Source organism: Lissotriton helveticus, chromosome 1_1 (genome assembly GCF_964261635.1).
Source record: "Lissotriton helveticus chromosome 1_1, aLisHel1.1, whole genome shotgun sequence".
NCBI classification, from domain to species: domain Eukaryota; kingdom Metazoa; phylum Chordata; class Amphibia; order Caudata; family Salamandridae; genus Lissotriton; species Lissotriton helveticus.
In genome coordinates, this window is record NC_136057.1 from 1241001666 (window position 1) to 1241027365 (window position 25700).

The 25700-nt window shown below is 48.4% G+C and overlaps 1 protein-coding gene across 3 annotated transcripts in view; it reads right to left on the reverse strand.

The window, feature by feature from the left end:
- TRMU (tRNA mitochondrial 2-thiouridylase) overlaps positions 1–25700 on the reverse strand; it is a 314142-nt gene that overhangs the window by 16926 nt on the left and 271516 nt on the right. For all 3 annotated transcript variants that reach the window (XM_078679799.1, XM_078679789.1, XM_078679808.1), the window contains one exon: positions 14125–14207. In XM_078679799.1, coding sequence (XP_078535925.1) covers positions 14125–14207 — 83 coding nt within the window. The remainder of the gene's footprint in view (positions 1–14124; positions 14208–25700) is intronic.

Here is a 25700-nt window from a genome sequence, read left to right on the forward strand (position 1 = left end):
ACGCGTCAGGATCCCGAGCCCAGAGGCGCTTATCAGCCGGCTGCCGCTCCCGCCTCGCGGGACGCGCGCGGGCGTCGCCGGGCTGAGCCCGGGCAGAGGGCGGGCCGTCTATGGCCGTCCGGGGCAGGGCGATACCCCCAACATCTGCTGCTACTAATGGGCAAGCGGAAGAAGGCATTGACTATGGAGGAGGGCGGAAAAAAAGCTAAAGTCCCTAGACACTCAAACTCTATTATGACTTATCTCTCCTCTGCTGTGGGGGCCCTAACCAAGGAGATCGCTAACGCGGAGCTTGAACTGGGGCTGTCATCCCTTTCCCCCTCTAATATTGTATTAGCTCATTCTCTGGAGGACGATGCCTTGGCCCCAATCGACACACCTTCTGTACCCCTGGAACCAGCTGTGACTATTGTAAATCCCCTCCCCCCTTGCCCTATGAGTAAGGTTACTGTCCCTGTCCCGCCCACGAATCCTACAAGACAGAACTCTAAGTTTGTACTCACCCAGTTAGGCGGAAGAAGGGGAAAAACGCTAACATGATGACCACTTCCAGTGTACAACCTGACTTGCTGGGAGATAAATTGGAGGAACTTTTTGTGGCCAGGATTGAACCCCTACTTGTGGGAATTGCGAAAGACATTGTGGACACATTAAACACCTGTCTGGAAGGTCTTTTAAAGAAATGTTCCCTTATAGACAGACTTGTAAACTCTATACCCCCCAATATTCTCTCGCTTAGTAAGGGATCGACTGTGGATGGTGAAGGGAGCTTGGAGGCTCCTGGTAATAGGCTATTCACACAGTCTTCAAGCGGGGCATTACACGTGGGTGTCAGTCCACAGGTTACTAAAGCTAACCCCCCCTGTATAATGGCCAGCGTTTCTAACATGATGGAACAAATATCCTCTCCACCTCAGATGGGCCCACCTGCCCATAGGAAAGTTACCCCCAGCACATACAAACTTAACCTACCCCCAGAGGCGTCTCCATTAGTTGCAGTGTTTATTGGGGTCCCCCCACTTATGGAGGGGGAGATGGAATCAACCCGGGATCTCATGGTCAAGGGGAAAAGGTGGTGCTCAGAGAAATGTTGTGGGGAGAATATCGCGGATACGATTATCCATGCAAGGAGGGTGGGTTGGATCCTCGACCGGACCACCGACAACATGACCGCCCTCAAACACGCTACCCGCAAGCACCACCAGCTCATCCGCACCACCAAGAAGAAATCCTTGAAGGAACGACTGGACAACAACGCCCACGACAGCAAAGAGCTCTTCACTATCGTCAAGGAGTTCTCCAACCCCAGCACCGGCACCAACGACATCACTCCGTCACAAGACCTCTGCGACTCCCTCGCCTCGTTCTTCCACCGCAAGATCGCCGACATCCACAACAGCTTCGGCGCCCCACCCACGCACCCAACCGTCGAACCAACGCCCCCCACCGCCACCCTTCGCACCTGGACCACGGTGACCACCGAAGACACAGCCCGCACGATGAACACCATCCACTCCGGATCACTGACCGAACCCTGCCCACACCACGTCTTCAACAAGGCCGACTCCACCATCGCACCCCAACTCCGGAACATCATCAGCGCCTCCTTCAACACCGCCACCTTCCTGGAGAGTTGGAAGCACGCCGAGATCAGCGCCCTCCTGAAGAAACCTACAGCGGACCCCACCGATCTCAAAAACTTCCGCCCCATCTCGCTCCTCCCTTTTCCTGCTAAAGTCATCGAGAAGATCGTCAACAGACAGCTGACCGCCTTCCTCTAGACGAACGGATCCCTCGACCCCTCGCAGTCCGGCTTCAGAGCCAACCACAGCACCGAGACCCCCTCATCACAGCCACCGACGACATCCGGACCCTGCTCGACAAGGGGGAAACAGTTGCCTTCATCCTCCTGGACCTCTCCGCTGTGTTCGACACGGTCTGCCACCGCACCCTAGTCCAGCGCCTCAGCAACATCGGTATCCAAGAGAAGGCACTGGAGTGGATCATCTCGTTCCTCGCCGGAAGAACACAAAGAGTCCGCCTCCCCCCGTTCGCTCCGAGGCCACCGAAGTCATCTGCGACATCCCGCAAGGATCTTCACTCAGCCCCACCCTCTTCAACATCTACATGAAACCTCTCGCAGCCATCACACGCCAGCACAACCTCAACATCATCCCTTACGCCGACGACACCCAGCTGATCCTCTCCCTCACCAGAGACCCCGACACCGCCAGAACCTGCCTACACGAAGGGATGAAAGACGTCGCCGAGTGGATGAAGGACAGCTGCCTGAAACTGAACTCGGACAAGACGGAAGTCCTCATCCTGGGATCTTCGCCCTCCACCTGGGACGACTCCTGGTGGCCCCCAGCCCTGGGCACCGCACCCAAGCCAACCGACCACGCACGCAACCTGGGCTTCATCCTGGACCCCTCCCTCTCGATGACCAGACAAGTCAACGCCGTCTCCTCATCGTGCTTCAACACCCTGCGTATGCTTCGCAAGATCTTCCGCTGGATCCCGACCGAGACCAGGAAGACTGTCACCCAGGCACTCGTCACCAGCCGACTGGACTACGGAAACGCCCTCTACGCCGGAACCACAGCCAAGCTACAGAAAAGACTCCAGCGCATCCAGAACGCCTCCGCCCGACTCATCCTGGATGTCCCCCGACGCAGCCACATCTCCAGCCACCTGAGGAACCTGCACTGGCTCCCCGTCGACAAGAGGATCACGTTCCGGCTCCTCACCCACGCACACAAGTCTCTCCATGACCTGGGCCCCAAGTACATCAACGACCGCCTGACCTTCTACACGCCCACCCGCCAGCTACGGTCCACCAGCCTCGCCCTCGCAGCCGTACCACGCATCCGAAGAGCCACCGCCGGAGGAAGATCCTTCTCTTACCTGACTGCCAAGACGTGGAACTCCCTCCCCATCCACCTTCGGCTGACCCAGGACCATCTTGCCTTCAGGAAACAACTCAAGACCTGGATGTTCGAGCAGTAGCATACCCCTCCCCCCAAGCGCCTTGAGACCCTCCCGGGTGAGTAGTGCGCTATACAAATGGCATGATTGATTGATTGATTGATTGATTGGTAAACTACCAAAAACCACGCAGGGAGACTGTGTGGTAATACATTTTTGCAGGGCTGACCTGGCAGACAGGTTATTCTGGGACGGCTCCGCAATTTCATCTAGGGACCATTTGAGACTGGTCCCCTTGGGTTTTTTTTATCAACCCCCTGCCCGTATTAAACAAACAATTCACTACCAAGCTAGATGGCAGAGTGTGAGGTCACTACAGGGGGGGAGAAGCGCACAAGACCCTGTAACTACACAATCTCTAAGGCGATCCACGGACTCGCAAATACCCCCCCAGCAGGTTCCCCAGGGTCAAGTAGAGGGCGGGGGTTGGCTATGAGTAACCATTTTGCCCCCCTGTCTGGCTTAGACGACACAGACTGACTAATAAATGAAGCATCAACACCGGTCGAGGGGGGTAGAAATGCAAATGGGATCGCAGTTTGTAAAATCCTTAGTTGGAATGTGGCAGGAATTAGATCTAAAATTGGTGACAATGAATGGTCTAGTTTTGTTTCTGAGCATAATGTTATCACTCTACAAGAAACATGGGACACCTCATCCTGCTTCTGGCTGGATGGGTTTTACCAGTTTCGCTGTAGCCGCCACCCCCAGTAATGCAGGCAGAGCTAGTGGAGGCCTACTAACCCTATTTTCACTAGACCTTAAAGGGCCTTTAAGGCAGATTAAAAATGTCTCTCCTAACCTTCTAATTGTTGAAAGGATAATTAGTCCCACAAAGAGCACTTTGTTCATAAATTTTTATAATTCAGGATACAGGGATTGCTGAGATAATAACATAGCTGCCCTAGATTCCTTCTTAAACCTAGTTAGTCATAATACACGTACCAATTTTGAATGTGTACTCATGGGCGATTTTAATGTTCATCCCTGCAAACTCATGTGTGACTCAAGCGACCTTGTGGGGGGCACGGGACCTGAGGGACCCCACTTTGAGCACACTAAAGCAGGTGAGGAGTTGGAAGTTTTTTTGGCTAATTTCAACTTCTTAGAACACATTACCACGGAAGGGGAGTCTAGAACACCCACTTTTAAGGGGATAGTCCCCGGTACAATAATTGATTATATATTTGTGACCCCAGCTATCTTTAATAGTGCTATTTCTTACTGTACAGTCCCCTCCGCTCTCAGTGACCACAACCCTGTACTCTTGGAGGTTGATTGGGGGGACTTCATTGGACCGTTGCCGGGGCAAGCTAACACAGGGCTCACTTTACGCCCAATAGACCAAGGTAGAAGGCTCAAGTGGGCAAATGTGGTCCCGGACAACTTTTATGTTGACATTCTCCCGCTAATTGAGGCCCAGGTCACGACCTGCCAGAACCCAGATACCCCAGATCAGGAGATAATGGATGCCTTTCAAACCATTTGTAGCCAAATTTCTTCTCACCTCACGGTTAAACTGAGGAAGGGCGGAAGCAAACATTGCCGTTGGTTTGATGCTTCATGTTCGAAAGCCCACAAATCTTTAAAGGCTGCTCTTAAAGCAAATCCAAGGGTGAGGACAGAAATCGCAACATTAAGAAAGGAATATAAGCGAGCCATCAAGGTCATGCAGGACAAAATCAAAAACGAGGCCTGGGAGAACTTATTCTCTACTGATATCTTACGGGACAGCAGGCAATTTTGGACTGTAATTAATCAGCCCTTCTTCTCTGACTCGCCAAATCAAGTCACGGACTGTGTCATCCCGGACGATAAATGGTTGGCACATTTCAGATCAGTCTATGGAGACACCGACATGGCCGTCCAGTCGAGTAATATGACTGTCCCGGACGCCCCTCCCATATGTTTTAACAGGGCTGAGGTGGAGAAAGCCATTCTGGCCACTACTAAGAACAAAGCCCCTGGGCCAGACGGGGTGCCGGCAGATTTCTATATACACTCCCCAAAATTATGGGCGGCCAATGTATTCACAGCTGCTAATGGCAACTCTCTACCAACCACATGGGTAACTTCTACAATCGTTCCCATATTTAAGAAGGGGCTTCGGGACGACCCAGGGTGCTATAGGCCCATATCCCTCTTGGACTCTGCAATTAAGATCTTAGGCAGAGTCCTTTTGGCCAGGTTAAGGGATAGTTTGGAGTGTTGCGGAGGTTTGGCTGATATCCAATATGGATTCAGAGAGAAGAGAGGCACAATAGAGCAGTGCTCCAACTTACACCGGTTGATCTCAAAGTATACGGTGGCTGGGGAGGGGTCTCTGTACCTAGCGTTTATGGACCTCTCCTCTGCCTTCGACTTGGTGAAAAGGTCTAAGTTGTGGGATATCCTCTTGAGGATTGGGATCGACGTGGCACTGGTTAGGTTTATGGCTTCACTCCACCAAGAGCTATTCGCAGTTGTGCGGGTCACAAAAGAGGGTAGATGTACGTCCCGTTTTAACTCCATGCGAGGGGTCAGGCAGGGCTGCATATTGGCCCCCCTGCTTTTTACAATCTATATCAATGGCCTAGGTGCCTGCCTGGATGTAGTGGCCAGAGACGTTCCGCATGTAGGAGAAGTTAAGATTCCTGCTCTCCTATACGCGGACGACGCGGTGCTGATAGCCCGCACTGGCGTCTGTCTTCAGCAGCTCCTGGACGCCTTTGGAACCTTCATGGACCAACTAGACTTGAAGGTTAATTCGAACAAGTCACACACCATGGTTGTTGGACACCATAGGAAAAAGGTTTTAGTAAAAACTTTTAGATGCAAGGGCAAAGTTGTTACTAGCGTTTCAGCCTTTCCCTACTTGGGGGTGCTTTTTGATGACAGGGGTACCTGGGGCCCACAGGTAAGGGCCAAAAGCCTGGCGGTGACCAGGACTTCTGCGGCCCTTTTGGGTTTTTCAAAAAGGCTGGGCTCTAGACCGATGGAAGCCCTCCTTAAGGTTTACAACAGTAAATGTTTTACAGTGGCATTGTATGGCGCACCATTATGGGGTTATGTACGTCTGGAATCTATCCAAAAAGCGGAAAATAGATTCTTACGTTCCCTTTTGTCTGTTCCCCAGTCGACACCAACTTTTTCCATTCATGCAGAATTGGGCCTGGATTATGTTTGTGATAGGTTAAACCTAGCGCCTTTAACCTACTGGCTAAAGACGTGGCTCAATAAAGAACTAACTATTAATCACCTGATAATGAAGGATGTCATGTCTTTAGATCACAGTAGTAGAGTACCGTGGATGGCCTACCTGAAGAAGTCGTTTACGGAACTGGGGCGCCCGGAACTCTTTACAGACCCTTCTGGCATCAAGAAACAGGATGTAGGCATTGTTAAAAATCATTTTATGCTAAGGGCAAGAACGCGCCGAGAGGAAAGGGAACTACAGAAGCCAGCAGTGAGACGGCACTATTTGTTAGTGAACTCCATCGCACTAGAACCCTATTTATGTTTTGTCACCAAGCCATTTCACAGGTTTCTTTTGAACAAATTTAGATTTAACCTTATACATTTTTATTTAGGAAGTTTTAACACATGGGTGAAACCAGAGTTAGCACCGCCCTGCACCTGTGATAATTTTTCTGTGCAAGATACCCTGCATTTTGTTATGTTTTGTGGTTTCTTTTCAGATCATAGAAAAAGATATTTGCTACCTGTTCTAAGGGATTCAGAAAAGGGGGTGGTGATGAACAGTGTCTGAATTAAGCAGACCACTCTTACCCAGCCCAAAGATCAGGGCTTGATCCATCACCGTTATTTAGCTCACTGCCCCATCCCAGCTCAGAACCTGGCTATATGCAAATTAGTCTGTCCCTGGCCCAGTGCATCATGGGAACAGGGCAGACCAAACTACCAAGCCAATTCTTCACCAGAAAGGATACAAGCTTCCAGGGACCGGTTTCTGACATTTCAGCCTCGTCGGCCCGGCTTGCTTGAATCCTGATGGAGCAGTGAGCAAGGGACTCATGTCTGAGTATACCCTGCCACACCTATAGTGGCCAAAAACGATTCAGAAAAGGGGGTGGTGATGAACAGAGTGTCTGAATTAAGCAGACCACTCTTACCCAGTCCAAAGATCAGGGCTTGATCCATCACCGTTATTTAGCTCACTGCCCCATCCCAGTTCAGAACCTGGCTATATGCAAATTAGTCTGTCCCTGGCCCAGTGCATCATGGGAACAGGGCAGACCAAACTACCAAGCCAATTCTTCACCAGAAAGGATACAAGCTTCCGGGGACCGGTTTCTGGCATTTCAGCCTCGTCGGCCCGGCTTGCTTGAATCCTGATGGAGCAGTGAGCAAGGGACTCATGTCTGAGTATACCCTGCCACACCTATAGTGGCCAAAAACTATTCAGAAAAGGGGGTGGTGATGAACAGAGTGTCTGAATTAAGCAGACCACTCTTACCCAGTTCAAAGATCAGGGCTTGATCCATCACCGTTATTTAGCTCACTGCCCCATCCCAGCTCAGAACCTGGCTATATGCAAATTAGTCTGTCCCTGGCCCAGTGCATCATGGGAACAGGGCAGACCAAACTACCAAGCCAATTCTTCACCAGAAAGGATACAAGCTTCCGGGGACCGGTTTCTGGCATTTCAGCCTCGTCGGCCCGGCTTGCTTGAATCCTGATGGAGCAGTGAGCAAGGGACTCATGTCTGAGTATACCCTGCCACACCTATAGTGGCCAAAAACGATTCAGAAAAGGGGGTGGAGATGAACAGAGTGTCTGAATTAAGCAGACCACTCTTACCCAGTCCAAAGATCAGGGCTTGATCCATCACCGTTATTTAGCTCACTGCCCCATCCCAGCTCAGAACCTGGCTATATGCAAATTAGTCTGTCCCTGGCCCAGTGCATCATGGGAACAGGGCAGACCAAAAAAAAAAAAACGGTGATGGATCAAGCCCTGATCTTTTGACTGGGTATGAGTGTTCTGTTTAACTCAGATGCTCTGTCCATCACCACCCCCTTTCTGAATCGTTTTGGCCACTATAGGAGTGGCAGGGTATGCTCAGATGTGAGTCCCTTCCTCACTGCACCATCAGGATTCAAGCAAGCCGGGCCGAAGACGGCTGTAATGCCAGAAACTGGTCCCCGGAAGCTTGTTTCCTTTCCAGTAAAGAATTGGCTTGGTAGTTTGGTCTGCCCTGTTCCCATGATGCACTGGGCCAGGGTCAGACTAATTTGCATATAGCCAGGTTCTGAACTGGGATGGTGCAGTGAGCTAAAAAACGGTGATGGATCAAGCCCTGATCTATTGACTGGGTATGAGTGTTCTGTTTAACTCAGATGCTCTGTCCATCAATACCCCCTTTCTGAATCGTTTTGGCCACTATAGGAGTGGCAGGGTATGCTCAGATGTGAGTCCCTTCCTCACTGCACCATCAGGATTCAAGCAAGCCGGGCCGAAGACGGCTGTAATGCCAGAAACCGGTCCCCGGAAGCTTGTTTCCTTTCCAGTAAAGAATTGGCTTGGTAGTTTGGTCTGCCCTGTTCCCATGATGCACTGGGCCAGGGTCAGACTAATTTGCATATAGCCAGGTTCTGAACTGGGATGGTGCAGTGAGCTAAAAAACGGTGATGGATCAAGCCCTGATCTTTTGACTGGGTATGAGTGTTCTGTTTAACTCAGATGCTCTGTCCATCACCACCCCCTTTCTGAATCAACCTGTTCTAAGGGAAGCTGGTTTCTCCTAGGTGAGACCAGCCATGATTTATCTTCAATCATTGTGTAACATCCACATCACGTTTTGTATGGCAAATTTTTTAGTGGCGGCGGCTAGATCAAGATCACGCAAGACATCATAAGATTCCCCCGTATGAATTGCATTTTAACTGTTTTTAGCTTAAATATTTTGTCACATGAATTCGATCGATATGAAATTGTTTAATTGTGTTTTACTTTGCCTGTGCACAAAAATGTTTTATTCTCTTTGTATGATTTTTAACTAAATCGAATAAAGATTCTTTGACAGGATCAGTCACATTCGGTGACATGCACATCTGTAGCCAGACCCTGACAGCTCCTTCGGCAGATCTTAGCTTAGCAGCCCATACACACTGTCTGTGCCATCAACCATGTAAACGTTCATTTTGTCAGCTTCAGCAGTTAACATTTGCATGCGAGTCATTTGCCTGCCTGAAAGTAAACCAACAGTACTTCCTTTCCTTGTTTGGTGGTGATATAATCATCCACTCTGGGTCTCTGCGTCTAGCTTAGGTAACTGATGAAGCTCACTGAATCATTACATATGTCGTCTAGCTTAGGTAACTGATGAAGCTCACTGAATCATTACATATGTCGAAACACAGACCAGTTCAGTATCTTGTAACCTAAGCTGTATGCTAAATGGCTTTAATGTAGAAAATGTAAACTTTTTTCAGAACGACCACGTAACGTAGTCCATCAGAATGCATCAATCTTATTAAAATGTTTATTAAAAACACCAAGTCGAAAACACATTTATCAAGAGATCTGTTTGGGTCCTTCACATCAAGGACTAGAAAAAACTCTATTGTTCTCGAAGGTCTTGAGCAAATTAATGTTTACAGCTTCGTAGAAGAAAGATCTGTCATAAAAAAAGTTTTTTCAGGATGATTGATTGTTAGACCTGGCATCCTTGGTGTGGTTTCCCAGTCTTTTAGCCTCTACCTCCTGTATTTTTGATGTTATGCTGGACTTCATCTTTGCTAGTTTATGTACTCTAGGCACTTTACCACTGCTGATCAGTGCTAAAGTGCAAGTGCTCCCTGTGTAAATTGTGACTCTGATTGGTTCTACATGATTGGCAAATTTGATTAACTTGTATGTCCCTAGAAAAGTACCCTATGTGTGCCCAGGGCCTGTAAATGCTACTAGTGGGCCTGTGTGCTCCAGCAACAAATGATGGACGGAATGCTGAATGAATCAAACATTCACCACCAGTCAAGAGATCCGGGTTAAATCCATTGTTCTTTTGCTCACTACGCCACACCAGTTTGGACTCAGCCATATGCAAATCAGTCTTGACCCTGTTCCTCATGGGAACAGTCCAGACCGAACTGCCAAGCTGGGTCCTCCCTGGACTGGAAACAAGCATCCTGGGTCCGGCTTGGGGGTAACACCCCTCATCATCCAGGCTAGCTTGTATCCAGCGAGCAAGGGAACCACCTCTCGGCATACCCATCCCACTTAGGGGGAAAAGTGCTGCAGCAACAAATGGACGGAATGCTGAATGAAACAAATATTCACCCCAGTCAAGAGATCTAGGTTAAATCCATTGTTCTTTTGCTCACTACGCCACCCCCAGTTTAGACTATATGCAAATCAGTCTTGACCCTCTTCCTCATGGGAACAGTCTAGCCTGAACTACCAAGCCGGGACAGGAAACAAGCATCCTTAATTGTAATTATGATTGGCTATCCATTATTTGCATATTTGATTTACTGGTAAGTCCCTAGTAAACTGCACTGAGGGTGACAGGACCTGTAACTCAAATGCTATAATGGCCCTGTAGCACTGTTTGTGCCACCCACACGAGTACCCCTGTAAACAATTCTCAGACCTGCCTTTGTAGTGTCTGTGAGTGCAGTTTTAAACTGCCATTGTCGAACTGGCAAGTGCACCCACTTGCAACGCCCTAACCTTCCCTTTTACGACACGTAAAACCACCCACCCTCCCCCCAAGGTAGGCCCATGGTACTCCCATGGGCAGGGTGCAGTGTATGTGAAAGGTATGGCATGTACTGGTGGGCTTACATGTCCTGATAGTGAAATACAGCTTCAACACCCAGAAAGCCCCAACAGGCAGCAACACAACAGACCCTCCGCATACCATCGACCACGACCCCCTGCTAGCCTGGGCCAGCGTGAGCATCGATGACACAATCAAGACCATGCGCACAATCCACTCCAACTCTTAGTCAGACCCATTCTCACTCAACGTCTTCAACAGAGCAAGCAGCTCCATCGCACCCCACCTGCGCAACGTCATCAATTTCTCCCTCGAGACCGCGACCTTCCCAGGATCTGGAAACATGCCGAGATAAACACCCTACTAAAAAACCTAAGGCAGACACAAGAGACCTCAAGAATTTCCGGCCCATCTCTCTGCTCCCCTTCCCGGCTAAGGTCATCGAGAAAACCATCAACAGACAGCTAATCCTATACCTCGAAGAAAACAGAATCCTGGACCCTTCCCAGTCAGGGTTCCTGCAGAAACCACAGCACCGAGACTGCCCTCATTGCCGCTACCGATGACATCAGGACCCTGCTGGACAACGGCAATACCGCAGCATTCATCCTCCTAGACCTCTCTGCCGCCTTCGACACCGTCTGCCACCGCACACTACCCGCACGCCGCAGGGATCCGAGACAAGGCTCTGGAATGAACCACCTCCTTCCTCTCCGGCAGAACCCAGAGCGTCTGCCTCCCCCCATTCCGTTCCAAAGCCTCCAAGATCATCTGCGGCGTACCCCAGGGATCCTCCCTCAGCCCGACGCTGTTCAACATTTACATGGCCCCGCTCGCACATGTAGCCCGACAGCACGACCTCAACATAATCTCCTACACCGACGACACTGAGCTGATCCACTCCCTCACCAAGGACCCCATCACCGCCAAAGCCAACCTCCACGAAGGAATGAAGGCCGTCGCCGTCTGGATGAAAATCAGCCGTCTGAAGCTCAGCTCGGACAAGACGGAGGTCCTCATCCTCGGCTCCAACCCTTCAGCCTGGGACGACTCCTGGTGGCCGACGGCACTGGGGGCAGCCCCAACACCCACCGACCACTCATGCAACCTGGGAATCATCCTCGACTCAACGCTCTCAATGACCAAGCAAGTCAACGCCGTCTCCTCCTCCTGCTTCAACACCCTCCGCATGCTCCGCAAGATCTACAGATGGATCCCGACAGATACAAGAAAGACAGTCACCCAGGCCCTCGTCAGCAGCAGACTCGACTACGTAAACACCCTCTACGCGGGAGCCCTGACCAAGCTCATCAAACGACTACAACGCATCCAAAACGCCTCGTCACGACTGACCCTCGACGTACCACGCCACGGCCACATCACCTCCCACTGGAGAAACCTGCACTGGCTCCACGTCAACAAGAGGATATCCTTCAAGCTCCTCACCCACGCACACAAGGCACTCTACAAGACCGGCGCAGCCTACCTCAACAGACGGCTCTCCTTCTACATCCCCAACTGCCAGCTACGCTCCGCCGACCTCTCACTCGCCACCGTCCCGCGCATCCGAAGAACAACCACCGGTGGGAGATCCTTCTCCCATCTCGCCACCAAGACAAGGAACACCCTCCCACTGAGCCTACAACAGACCCAAGACCTGCTGACCTTCAGAAGGATACTCAAGACCTGGCTGTTCGATCAATAGCGCCCCACCCTCCCCCCAGAGCCTTGAGACCCTCGTGGGTATGTAGTGCGCTTTACAAATGATTGATTGAGTGCCCCAACAAGTTTCTCATGTATTCACCTGTATCAGCCTGAGAAGCTGGAAAGACAAAAGAGAGAGGGAGTACGAGAAAGGAGCAGACAGTCATTCTTTTAAACTGGGCGAGGGGCTTCCCTTGGAATGGAGCTGCACTCAGTATTCTGCTGACATGGCACAGACTTATTTGGCGGACAGGCACCTACTCCCTTGTGATGTTGTTACTGAGAGATTTTTAGAATGAGCTCTGAATGGGCATGTCCACCCTATGTTGACTATCTAACAGGATGTCAGCCAGTCGAAGGCTAAGATATAAGCGCCCTTCCTCACGGTACAATCATGACTTCCTGTTGCTTAAATGTTTTTATTGTGCTTCTTTAGTATTTCTAATACCACTCCAGCTTTTGAAAACTACTTGTACATCGCAGGGAAATCTCCCCCAGTAAACAGAGCATTGCTTATTTGGTATTCGAATACCACCCAAATTGTGAAAACTATTTGTATATCTGGGATTTTCCCTGACCGCTCTCCTTACTCATGTAGAATGTCTGAAATCATACAAGTGGGCAACAGAAGGCTGCCTTAGTATGATAGTAAGGCGATTCCGTTCTGTGCGTCTTCATATTTAATGTAAAGCTTCAACGTAAAGTGTGGAGAAATGGCATCCACAAGACAAAAACCTGTATCCTGCATTGGACCAAACAAAGGTATCCCAAATAGCCACAGAAACATACCTGGAAATAAAGTATAAAGAAGGAAGTGACTTACGTTTCTTTTAGGGTATCTAGGGTGTGTGCTGGGGAGCGGGGTGTAAGTGTGACTTTGTGTATATATATCTTCAGACATTGCTAGTGTGGGGAGGGGGCAGGGGTGGAAGGCATGGCTTCTGACACTGGGAAATTCTGAAGACTATGTTAGTCCTTGGTCTTTTTTCCTACGCTGGCATTGTTTGTTGCAGAGGGTGACCAACTTTCCAGAGCTGCACATGGCATTTTGATGCACCTTTTCTGTGGCAGCTATAGGGCGAACTTGGGAGTACTCAGGGTGCCAAAATAGACGAAGTGTTGTTATTGCCCCTAAGGATCAGTTAGCCTGACTTCCTCATCCTGTGTGAATCCTAAGGCTTGTCCTGGAAAACGGCCAGAGAACAATTTATCAGAACTACACCAGAAGAGAACTGAGAGAGGTGAAAAAGAGTTTTGAAAGATTTTACTTTGAGTGCGACTGGGTCTCACTCAAACTCTTTAATAAATATCGGTTTGGCCTCATCAGTTTAATATCAACCAATAGAAGATTACCTGTGGAGGGAGTGAGGAAATATTCTTTAAGTGTTCGGATGCAATAGGCGTAATAAAATTTGATTAAATGGTCTGGATGCGAGTCAAATATAGGAGATGACCAAAAAGCCACCATTATGTCCAGTGGAGCAAAATTACAGAATGTAGGTGTATTCTCACACTTTGTGCTGTTCTGCTTCCCAATATAATTCTGAGACACTGAGTGCAGGCGACACGTCAAACTCTCCAAATGTGTGCCATCCCATGGCTGTTCCATTGAAAGTTTTAAGTAGCAAATAAATGCCAAACATATCAAAGAATACGCAAAAGTACAACTGTTGCCAGCACTGGGAAAAAATCCAATTGCACAGACTCACCTGCCCCAGTGTCAGTGCCCGAATTGGGTTGTTTAATGTCACCCATACTGTCCCGTCCTGGTTCAGAGTTAGCGTGCAAGGAACTGCAAGGGTGAGAACGAAAAGGAACTGTAAAATGTACATTATAATAAAATTCATTTTGCCAAACAAATATGAAATAAAAATCAAACATATCAAAGAAAACAGAACATACACTGGCGTAACACAGGCCCCCGCAACCCCCGCAGTGCGGGGGGGCCCCCTGCTCCTGGGGGCCCCCGGCCGGGCCCCCCTCCTCACTCACGTCGTGTGCTGTGGTGGCTTTAAAATGTTGCGCAGGCCCAGGGCCGACAGACACAGAAGTGAAGTGCGACATTTGAAATGGGGGGGGGGGGGGGCGGCCGGGGCCCCCCCGGCGGGCCCCTGCTGCGAGCGAGTGTTTGAAAATGGTGCGGGACTGCGGGGCCCCGGCCGGGGACAGTGGGAGTGAAGAAGTCTTCAAAATGGCGGGGCCCGGGCCGTCCCGAGTCTTAGACTCTCTGAATCATCTGATATGCTGCTGTGTGTGTGTGCATGCACCGTGTGCGGGCCGGCCCGGGCCCGGGGCCGAGCACTGCAACACAAGTGAACGAAGTCGGGGAGGAGTGGAGGAGTGAGAGTGAGTGTGGCTGCCTGGTAATGCACCAAACAATGCATGCATTAAATATTTACTTGTGCACAGTCAGACTGTCAGACTTGGCCGTTGACCCGCGCCGGCCGCCCGCCACTGGTGGTGGTGAGAATATGAATCTATGAAATGGTGGCAGGCGGACAGGGAGGGACTCGACTTTCCTTTCATTTCCATTCCTCCTGGTTCCGCCGCTGCGTATGCGCGTGCCGTGTGGGGGGGCGGGCTGCTGGTGTGTGATGACCAATACCAGGCATCCGGCGCCGGGCCCAGGGGTAAAACACTGTCGGGCGGCCCAATAAGCAGTGGCTCAGGTGTGAGGTGTGGCCAGGGCCCAGGGGCAGGGCGGGGCGCGCACGCACGTCGCATAGCCAGCGGCAGCCATTATCCATAGTGTGATTAATTGGTGAAGTCAGAAGAGAAGAAAGACAGAGAAGAACAACCGATTCGAAGTCCAATTAGTCGAACTTCGAAGAAGAAGACAAAAAGCGAAAATCCAGGCCCATCAGGACTCACTCAAGTGTGTGACTACTCAGGGCAGGCGCAGGCCAGGCTGCAGGCAGCGCTGCTGGCAGGCAGTCTCCGAACCGAACCGAACCGGCGAACTCGAAGTAAGTCCGTCACCGGGGCTCGGGCGGGGCGGCTGCTGCTGCTTCCAGGCTCCAGGGGGGGGTCCTCTTGCCATGCCCATCTGTCACCTCCGAATTGCATGCATTTGCACACAAAAAATGTACAAGTGTCAAGTTATTTATCTTACAAAGGGGAAATGGCGGCCGTGGACTTGGAGGCATAGAGGGCCGGCCCGGTCATGGCCGAATGCGTAAATGGGAGTCATTGTCGTATTCAGATTAAATAAATACGCTATACGTCGCAGCGTCGCTGTTATGTAACGGCGGCCGCGATTAGGCCCAGAAAGGCCCTGACAGAAGACGCAGGTAAATTAATAAAGGAAAAAAATGACCACAGAAGCTTGCCTGTTAATGTTTGTGTGCAGAACGGCTTTGGAAGGGTTGCTTCAGTTCTTCGCATACAACTGCATTACCCTGCAGCAGTCCCGGCCCAGACCATCCACCTGTGGGGGAGGAGGCTGAAGCCCTTTCAGCCCAAATGGCCCAAAGCCCGTAGCCGTTGGAATGTTTCACTTTTTTTGGTAGCGTTACCGCTTTTCAACTGACTCAGATCACGTGGGATGTTAATTTAAAAGGTCAGTTTGGATTTTCACTGCATTCGTTGTTTTTACAGTCATCCTATTCTGAATCAGATCCACGAGATCGGCTTGCCAGTTTTACAACTTATCGTGACGTCATGACGTGTCCTGTACTAAGTATTGCCCAAGCCAAAGCTTGCTGACATTTTAAAGAACGATTGATTTTGTAACCTTAGCGCTCATTAGCAGAATTCAGGTTCAGCAGTGGGAAATTCCTTTGCATGTTTGCCTCGCTTCAGGCTTACGAAATGCTTAGCTGAAATACAAAAGGAATGCTTTTGGCCAAGGCCTTAAACAACTGGAAAAAAACAGCACGCTTTATGTTTTTTTCCAATTGACAAATAAGGTAATTTTCGAGTGGGAAAACCAGAGACTGTTATATGTTAAACAAACAAAACAAATTGGAAGCAGTTTATGGTGTGTTCACATGATGAATGGTATAAAAAGATTACATTTAACACTGGAGTTTTATTAACCTACATAATAGTATCAGCCTTGTTAATCTTCTAGTTAACCTGATGCATTGTTGGATAAACATTATGGCCATATTTAATAAAGGTTATGTCTCCCTCTTGCATAACGCAAGGCAAAGCGGAGACTTATTTGTGATTTACGAACCCATGCAAGGCTTGATTTACGTGGCCATGCGCGGCTATGTAAGGAAATGTAGTGCAACACAGCAGCTTGTGCAGCGTTATGTTACATTTCCGATTGGTACGTTCTCCATGGGTGGACCATGGGCGTTCCCATGTATCCACCCATGGATTTCACATAATTCCAGATTGATAAAGATTTTCTAAGGCTAGAATTTGCTTGAATTAGGGACGTTTACCACAGAGATGCGTAACGAGGAGAAATATGTTTATTTGTCCTTGTTACTTCCTGCTTTTATGTGCAATGCATTCTGCATTATGCATGTAAGCGGAAAATGCTTCTTTGGATTTTTTGTGTGCAGGGCGGTATCCCTTCCTGCTTAAAAACACTTCCGCTTGTAACGCAGATACCTTTGAAGTATGGCATAAGGGTATCTGTGTTGGTGCTAGATAGCCACAAATGCACTTTCTCACTAGAACTTACAGAAAGACAATATAGAGGCATTTCATTTAAATGTTGGAGGTTTCAAAGCAAAATATGCTAGATTTCTGGGTGGTAGGGCAAAGTGGAAAATGGTGGGCCGCGCCGCCGGGGAGGCATGGTGGGCCGCGCCACGGGGGGGGGGCCCTCCATGTGCTTTGCAGGGGGGCCCCCTCAAGTTTCGTTACGCCACTGAGAACATAGCAAGGAGTATATTTCTTTAGGATAATTAAATGGCACTGATGAATTAGTATACAAAAGATGAAAGCGGCCCAAGTCTTGCTCTGAAGAGGAGACGTAACAAGCAGATGTGCATTGGTTAGATGAGTCAAGAGACATTGAGCATAAACAAGATTACCAGCTAGCTTATCCTAGTGGCGGACCAGAGACTAAATTCCCTTCTGTAAGCAGCTGTTAACAAGACGCTCTGTGCATCAGTGTCAGGGACTATGCTTCATGACATGCTTGGTATGCCTTATAGCTACTGTTGATAGGAAGGAAAACATAGCTCCTGCATTCAAGGGACATGGGCAGTGAGATTATGGTTGACATGTTTTCAGAGTACCTTTATAAATAAACCATGCAGCACTGCACACAGCATAGCTCCTTCATGGACCTTCCGTGCCAACAGAGTGTGATATGGAATTTGGTGCTACCCGATAAGCTCCTTCTACCTTGCTGTGGTGATTGTTTCCTGGGGAACACTGAATTTGAACAGGATTAGGAGGCTTCCTTATGATTCACCTTTTTTATAATAGAAAAAAAAGGAGCGATCTACTGGCAATAGTGTGCGTGAGATCAGTTGTGTCTCCACGTCATTGGGACTCACATCTGAAATTGCACATCATTTTGTTGTAGAGTGTGAGCATGTGAGGTAGACTTTGTGTGCAGGTAAAGGGAAAAAGAAAGAGGGAATCTCCAGACACTCTGAATGTACAGACACCTACATACTATACTGTTGGATGAACACTGGTTAACTGCATTAAAATGGGGTTCCTGGAGAAAAACACGGTTTCTCCACCTGCTCGTGGCACTCTCCCAGCAAAATCTTTTTATCATATGATTTAGTGCTTACCCGTATATTTTTCAGTTTGGAAGGCAGAGTGCGTACAAGGGTTCCTTGGCTTCATAGATCAGGCAGGAAACAGTGAAGCAATGAATGAAACTAAAGAATTTTTTAAACGAGAACATTTTTCCTCGAGGTTTTTGACAGCATTGTGTAGGTTTTGCAGCAACCCGCGCATTTGGTGATAAGTATGATAGATTTTTAGGATCAATTCATGTGGAGGTAAAGAAAAAAAAATACGACGTTTATTTGAAAGGGGACGCCAAGTTGGAGGCTGTACTAGACACTGAAAATAAGTGAATCCACCTCCGAATGTGTAAACGTTTTGGACGTGTAAAAGAAGAGGGGAATTGCACAAAAAACATTTGATAAAGGCAAACAAAGGGGGAGGACCCAGTGACATCTCATCCAAAAGCGAGGCAAGAAAATGAAAAAAAAAATGAGTAGTAACGAAAGATTATTTTCCCTTTCTACAAGCCAGACATTCGGCAAGTGCAGACAGTGACCAGGATGGAGGGTGAACTGCAATATGTGTGGGAGAAGATGGATTTTTACCAAATGTTGCAAATAAAGCAAAGGTGTGGTACAGGCTGTGAGGGATTTATCAGAGGAAAGAAAATGGGAGGGTAGATCTTTGAAAAGAAAGAAATAATTCCAAGCATAAGATTGCATCCACAATTGTGCAACTAGAGATATATTTATTTATTTATTTAAAGAGTTTTATATAGCGCTGGCTAGACCCGAAGGTATCAGAGAGCTTTACATTAAGGTTCACAATGTAACAGAAAATGATCACAATTACACATTATGTCAAAAAGTAAGCAATACATTGAGAGAGGAGAGAAAAAAAAATATTGGAGGGGGGAAAGGGGAGGTGAGAAGAGGGAGGATGAGGGAAGAGACGAAAGAAAGTCTGTCTAAAGACCGACTGGGTAGGTGATGTCCAAGGAGGGAATCCACGGACCGTCTCCCCTTTAGCTAAACAAGGTAACTCCATCTGGCATCAGTCAAAATAGCTAGGTCTCAAGTGGCGAGGGAAAAGTTCACAGAAAAACAGGGTGGGGACTAAGGGCAAGGATAGGTGAGGGCAAAGGTCAGTAGCTGGAAAGAGGGTAAGAGTAGAGCAGAGAGGGGTGGGGTGTAAGAGAAGGGGGAGGGGGAGTGGAGAGATAAGGTCAGGAGAGACGCAGGACAGTTTGCCCAAAGTCCGGCTGGGTAGGTAGATGATGGTCAAGGAGGGAATCCAAAGTCCATCTCCCCTTTAGCACGTGAGGTAGCTCCACCGGGCATCAGTCAAAATGGCTAGGTCTCAGCTGTCGAGGGATGTTCGCAGAGTAAAGGTCCTGGTGGGTGGGTGGGAACAGGGTTGGGTGAAGGCTGGTCGAGGTCCAGACGATGATCAATGATTATAGACCAGGGGAGGAAAGAGCATCGCGGGGGTCTCACTGAGTCGGCCATCTAGAAGTCAGGCAAGGGGGACGAGTCCTTGAAAGTTCGAATTCAGTCGGCCCCCATGAATGCTTTACAGATTCTGGTGCTCTACTATGATTTCAGCGGAAATATTGAAGGTGTACGTATAGGATGTGAAAAGAAGGCATTTATCCAGGGGTTCCAGGAGTAGGGCGTATGGTGAGGTATAGGTGTGGTGAGAGATCCCCCTCCCCCTTCCTACAATCCCCACCAAGGTAGCTTTTCAGAATGTGAAGCTAACGGAAGAGTAGATGAAATCAGTGAGTCTTTTAGGGCTCATCCAACCAAAGACGGTTATATTCTATTGCGTTATATTTCAGGACTTATGTAAAGCTGCACACATGTACCCAAGCTACAATTTATTGGACACCAGTAACCAGTAACTTCATTGGGCAAGCTCCCGACCCCTGCCACTCAAGTCAGAAATTTGGGAGTCATCATTGATGACAGCTTATCTATGGTGCAGCAAGCTAACAAAGTAGCTGGCATCTGTTTTACTATCCTCAGATGGCTACGTAAAATTGTCTGGATGTTACCATCGACCACCCAGAAGACCGTAGTCAATGCCTTAGTGACATCTCGGCTTGACTACGGTAACATCCTGTACCTGGGTGCAAATAAAGCAGTAGTAAGACGTCTACAGCTGGTGCAGAATGCTGCGGCCAGACTGCTTTGTAGAATTCCCAGATATGCCAGGATCACTAAACATCTCAGAGACCTGCACTGGCTCAGGGTCGAAAATCGGATCCGTTTTAAAACCCTGAGCTATTTGTTCCAAATTAAAGCTGGGACTGCCCCCAAATATCTTCAAGACCTTGCCAAGCCTTACCTTCCAAACCGCAATCTTCGCTCAATTTCATCTGCAAAGTTTGCGGTACCAAGGTTTAAACGGGCTAGAGTGGGCGGAAGATCCTTTGCATTTTTGGGCCCAACTCTGTGGAATTCACTGCCTACCCAAATACGCAAAGAAGAAAACTACAGGAGTTTCAGAAAAAGCGTGAAAACCTGGTTGTTTGATCAATAATCTTTGCCTTAGGATCTGCTCTCTCTCCAGGTGTGCCTTGTGTCTTTGCTGATTTTCGGCGCCGGGAAACCCTTTGTGGGTAGCTGTGCGCCTTATAAATGCTATAAAATAAATAAATAAATAAAATAAGGAAGTAATCTACCAGAGAAGGGAGGGTCAAGGATTTATGAAAGCAGTGTGTAAGCATTGAGGAAGACCATGAATGAAACTTTGTAGGCAATATTAATCACAAATATGTTTAGGAAAGAGCAGGGCTGTGTGAATGGGTTTACTCATCAGATTAAACAGCAAAGTCTCTAACCGGTAGTGTGTACATTGAGAAATGTTTTGGTGAATTTGAAAGGAATTTTATAGGCCTGAGCAGCAAAGGGACCACAGAACCGACTACTCTAAACAGAAGTCCCCAATACGTAGTTTGTGATAAGGTTGGTGAGCCACAAGCAACATGCTGCTCTCCTAGCCAGATTCATGTTTTTTGCACCCCAGTCATGCATTGCTTTCACCAACCCCTGAGGAGTGTGGTCTGATAAGTGTGCCTGGCTGGAACTGGGAGGAGGGATTCTGAGTTTGGAAATCTGATTGTGTGAAAAAGGAAAGGATTGGCTACAAATGGGGGAGTTTGGGAAGCAAAGAGAAACGCTAAAAGGTAACGGACTTACAGATTTTTTTGTCTTTCATGTGGAATACGCACTGTGTCAACTACTCTCTTTCGGAGCAATGTAAATGTAAATGTAGTGTATTTTGTAAAGCGCACAGCTACCCCAACGGGGCGTCCCGGCGCTGTATAACGCTGTGGAACCCTTCCTGGCTCTCCCTGTGAGATGCCCCTCCTGGGCACCCCCAAGGTGAAGCCAGGCATCCCAGTGTTGTAGGGGCCATTGTGGAGATTAAGCAAGCTATTGCCCAGAGTTGCAGCGTGGGACCCATGATTAGAGTAGGCGTCGAGGCGAGAGTTATCGAGTCCGCAGACATTGAGCCCAAGACCCTGCCGCGTCAGGACTTGAACCCTGGTCCCAGCCCGATCTCTGCTTCAGAGTCTGCCGCTCTTAACAGTGAGCCACACTTCTCTGTGTGTCAATGCAAGACACAAGTCAAAGTACTAATGAATGTAGAAGTACCTTCACATGGAAACCACCACTATGGTTCTGAATTTTCAGCAACAGTGCTAAAACATTTTAGGTATCTCTAAAACTCAAAAATAAAAATGGAGTCCTTAACCTCTTACTAACTGTAAGAAATTGAGCAACAGAAAATGCAGTTGAACAGATAGTTTCAGCAAACACAACTGTATTCTACTGAACAAGGTTTTCATTGCATCTCACTTTATATTTACCCCTCTCCCTCCTTTTAGTATCACCTTTCGCCCCCTGGCTCCTATGCCCTGGTGCATTCCTGCAGAACCCTCGATCCTCTATATTTCACATTGTCAGTTATGACAGTTGAGGGGTGTCAGTAGCTTGTGATGTTATGTTAAGATTATTCTGAATAATGAGTTGTAGTGATTTCTCTTCCGGGCCCACTTTGGTTCCCCCTAAGTTTTTCTAAGACGTTTTTAGGTTACGTCTGCTACCTGTACACGTTTGTTATTCAGGGACTCTTCTTGGTATTTAGCCTATACATTTTGTACAAGGTTGCTTGGAATACATAACAACATAGTGTACTGTTTTCTCTGATTGTTCAGCAACAACTCCTAACGTTTTAGACATAACACGGTCAACACAGCTGCATCTTGGGCACAATAGTTTTTATCTTATAAACTGTGTTCCGTCACCATGTGGGCTAGAGAGGCGAATTGCGGCAGAGAGAACTGTTCTGGAGCGGTAGCAGTACCCGAATTGCAGCCCTGAGTAAACACTCATGACTCGGACCACCGCCTTACATAAACCAGGTATGGGGTCCGAGGCCAATCCCAGAGATCACAGGTATATCCCTGTGCTCACAGAGTAAGGGTGGACCTAGTCAGATTTATAATGTGCCATGGTTGGGATGTTTGTCCTATACACCTACTCAGTAATAGTAATTAATTTATTTAGTTGCATCCGCATAATGATGGCAGCACATTTGCGTCATTATAGACTATGATAGTTTCAATAAATGTATTTGTAAACTTTCTTTGTGTCTTTCTTATGTTTACCAATGGCATTCATGAGTGAGTCTCTGAGTAACAAAAGGAAATTATCTGTTTCCATGGTTCCCTTGAGGACTAGAGGGTCATGTTAGAGGTTGCCGAAATCACCTGTTACTCTAGGAAGGTTAGGAGTTCGGAAGGCAAAAGGCGGCTTGAAGGCAAGATGGCAGCCGCTTGACCCGAGCGAGTGTCACTCCCTGTCTGGTGTCCCAGGAATGGATAGCTTGCCGAAGCGGAACGAGGGCCTTACCGGTCATTGAGATCTGTAGTCCTGATCTAACCCTCTGGGTCTGAACAACAGGAGGTTGCGGAGAAAAAAAACCCTATGCTGGCCGACTACGATACAGGGCATCTCTGGCTGCGGTCAGTGCGGCTGGTAACCTCTGCCCTTCGGAGCCGTGCACACCTGGGAGCCTGGCGGGTATGGCTCGCGGAGAAAGCAATCAACGAGACGGCTGCACTTGGTGTGATGCCTCCTCCAAAGAACGGGAATGCTCCTGCCGCTGCTGGTAAAATGCTGGGAGAATTATCTGCGGCTGGTGTTGGCATGAGGAAAAATCTGACTGCAGCTGAAAAAGCGGAAAAAACAGAGAAAGCGGGGAGACCCGAGAAGCCGGCTGTGAAAACAATGATGGTGAGTGGCAAAAAGGTTGGGCTGGCTAAAGGGAGGCAAGTAGAAAAATCAGCGGATAATGCCGTGGAGAAGCTCCCGCCCAGCGATGTGCCCAGAGTTAAGGATCCAGGACTATTGCGGACTGTGGCCAGTTCGGGGGACAGCATTGGAGGGGGGAAAGTTTTAATAGTTCCTGAAATGTTTGCTGGAAAAGCCACCCCGGGTAAAAATGAGACACAGGCTCCTTTGGTAGTAGTAACCTCTCCAGCGGATACATCTACTATTAGTAAAGACACTTGCAGTGATTATGGGGAAATAGTTCCAAAGAAAGTTAAGAATGGAGATGGAGGCGAAAAAAATGCTGGAGACCAGGAAGAAGTAATTCCATTATTTTTACCTGCAAACACTGTATCTCCCGAAATAAGTGATGGCGAGGGGCTCGAGGGTTCTAAAAATGCAGCGGTTGTGAGCTCCCCTCAGAGACAGTTGCTGGAGCAGGAGGCTTATTGTATTTTCCAAACTCCCGCTGGGGAAAAGTCGGAAGTGAACGATGGCTGCCTGCCGGAGGTTCTAGATGGGGATAGCTTCTTTTCGGTGGCTGAAGAGTCCACAGGGGACTCCATCAGTGGAGATTTGACATCGGACGAGGAGAGCCGTAGCCCCCCAAACACAGCGGTTACATCTAAAAAGGCTACACTCCGCTATAATAAATCAAAGCTGGCGCCTGCTCAGAGCCAAAGGGACGGGGATAGTGATGGCTCCGAAGCCAGTAATAACCTTCAGTGGGACTATGCTCACGCTGCTATTAGTCTTACAGGGTCAGGGGGGTCTAGGGCCCATGGAAAAGAAAAAGAACATAAAGAGCCGAACTCACCCCCGTCTAACACTCTGATATATGCCATGTTGAAATCAATTAGGAGCGAGGCTCGGCAGGAGCATAAGAGGGCCCAGCTAGGTACAATGAAGATCCAGGGGGCTATTCGGAAAAATACCAAAGCATGCTCCGAGGTCATCGCCAGGACGGCTGCACTTGAGGAGAGGATTGTTGAGCTTGAGACAGGGCTACAGAAGACTGAGACCAAAACAACGGCCAATGATGATAGACTGGTTGACATAATGTGGAAGCTGGAAGACTCCAAAAATAGGCTTCGAAGGAATAACCTCCGACTATTAGGAATTGAAGAGAATGTGGAGGGTCAGGATATCAGAGGCTTTGTCTTAAAGCTGTTTCAAGCAGCATTTCCGGAGCTCACTCATTGGTCATGGGATACGGAGATACAGAGAGTCCACCGCTTTTCTCTTATGCAAAAAAAGAACCCCGGCTCGGAAGCAAAGCCGAGGGCCATCCTGATCTTTTTCGGTAATTTTTTACTGAAACAAGCTATCTTTGAAAAAGCCCGTCCTGACGCCAAAAGAACTGCCGAAGGCCATACTTTTTTTGTGCGCCCGGATTTTTGCCACGCAACTGTGGAACGGGGGTGGCGACTCCGCTCGTTGATTACTCCCTTTCAAAAGAAGGGGTGTGAGGTGTTTTTAATGAACCCCGCACGGTTAAAAATCATCTATCGGGACAAGTCTCGGGTTTTTTCGTCTGAAATTCAGGCCGAAGAATATTTGAAAGAACTTCCCGATGGCTAATTGGCTGAAGGATTTTCTGTGCAAAAGTTGATTTAAGCAGATCCAGTGCTTGATAGGGACTGAATAGACATAATTAAGGGGGAGGGGGGGGGGAAAAATACTGAGATGTATACACATTGGTGGCTTATGTTTTTCTGTCTTCTTTTTCCCTCCTTTAGATTTTTCAGGGATTTAGTTAGATTTCTTATGTGGGTACCCTCGTTCGCTTCTACAATTGAGGATGTCTAGACAGGGAGTGACCAGGGGACACTCGGGAAGTGGGAGGCATCACATGGGTCCGAGGACCTATTTTGCCTGTGTTTGGGGGTGGGGGATAAAGGGGGGAGGGGGATTCGCCATGGGAAGGGCTAAGGGTAGGATTTGAGGTATGGATTTATGACTAAATTTGAATTAATGCAAAGGGCTGGCTGTGTCTATTTGTTGGAATATTTTTTTTTCTGAGGTATGGCTAATATTAGAATAGCTTCCATAAACATATGTGGGCTTAATGATCCAACTAAACGGCGCCGTGTAAGAGAAGATCTGCGATTCTTGCGGGCAGATGTTCTCTGCCTTCAAGAAACGCATATCGAAGCCAGTCGCCATAAATTGTTGGAATTTGAGGGGTTTCAGCTAAAATATTGGACAAAACTTGAGGCCAAGACTAAAGGAGTTGCTATCTTAACAAGATGGGGGAAGGTAAATATATCCCGTTCTTCTGCTGATAGGTT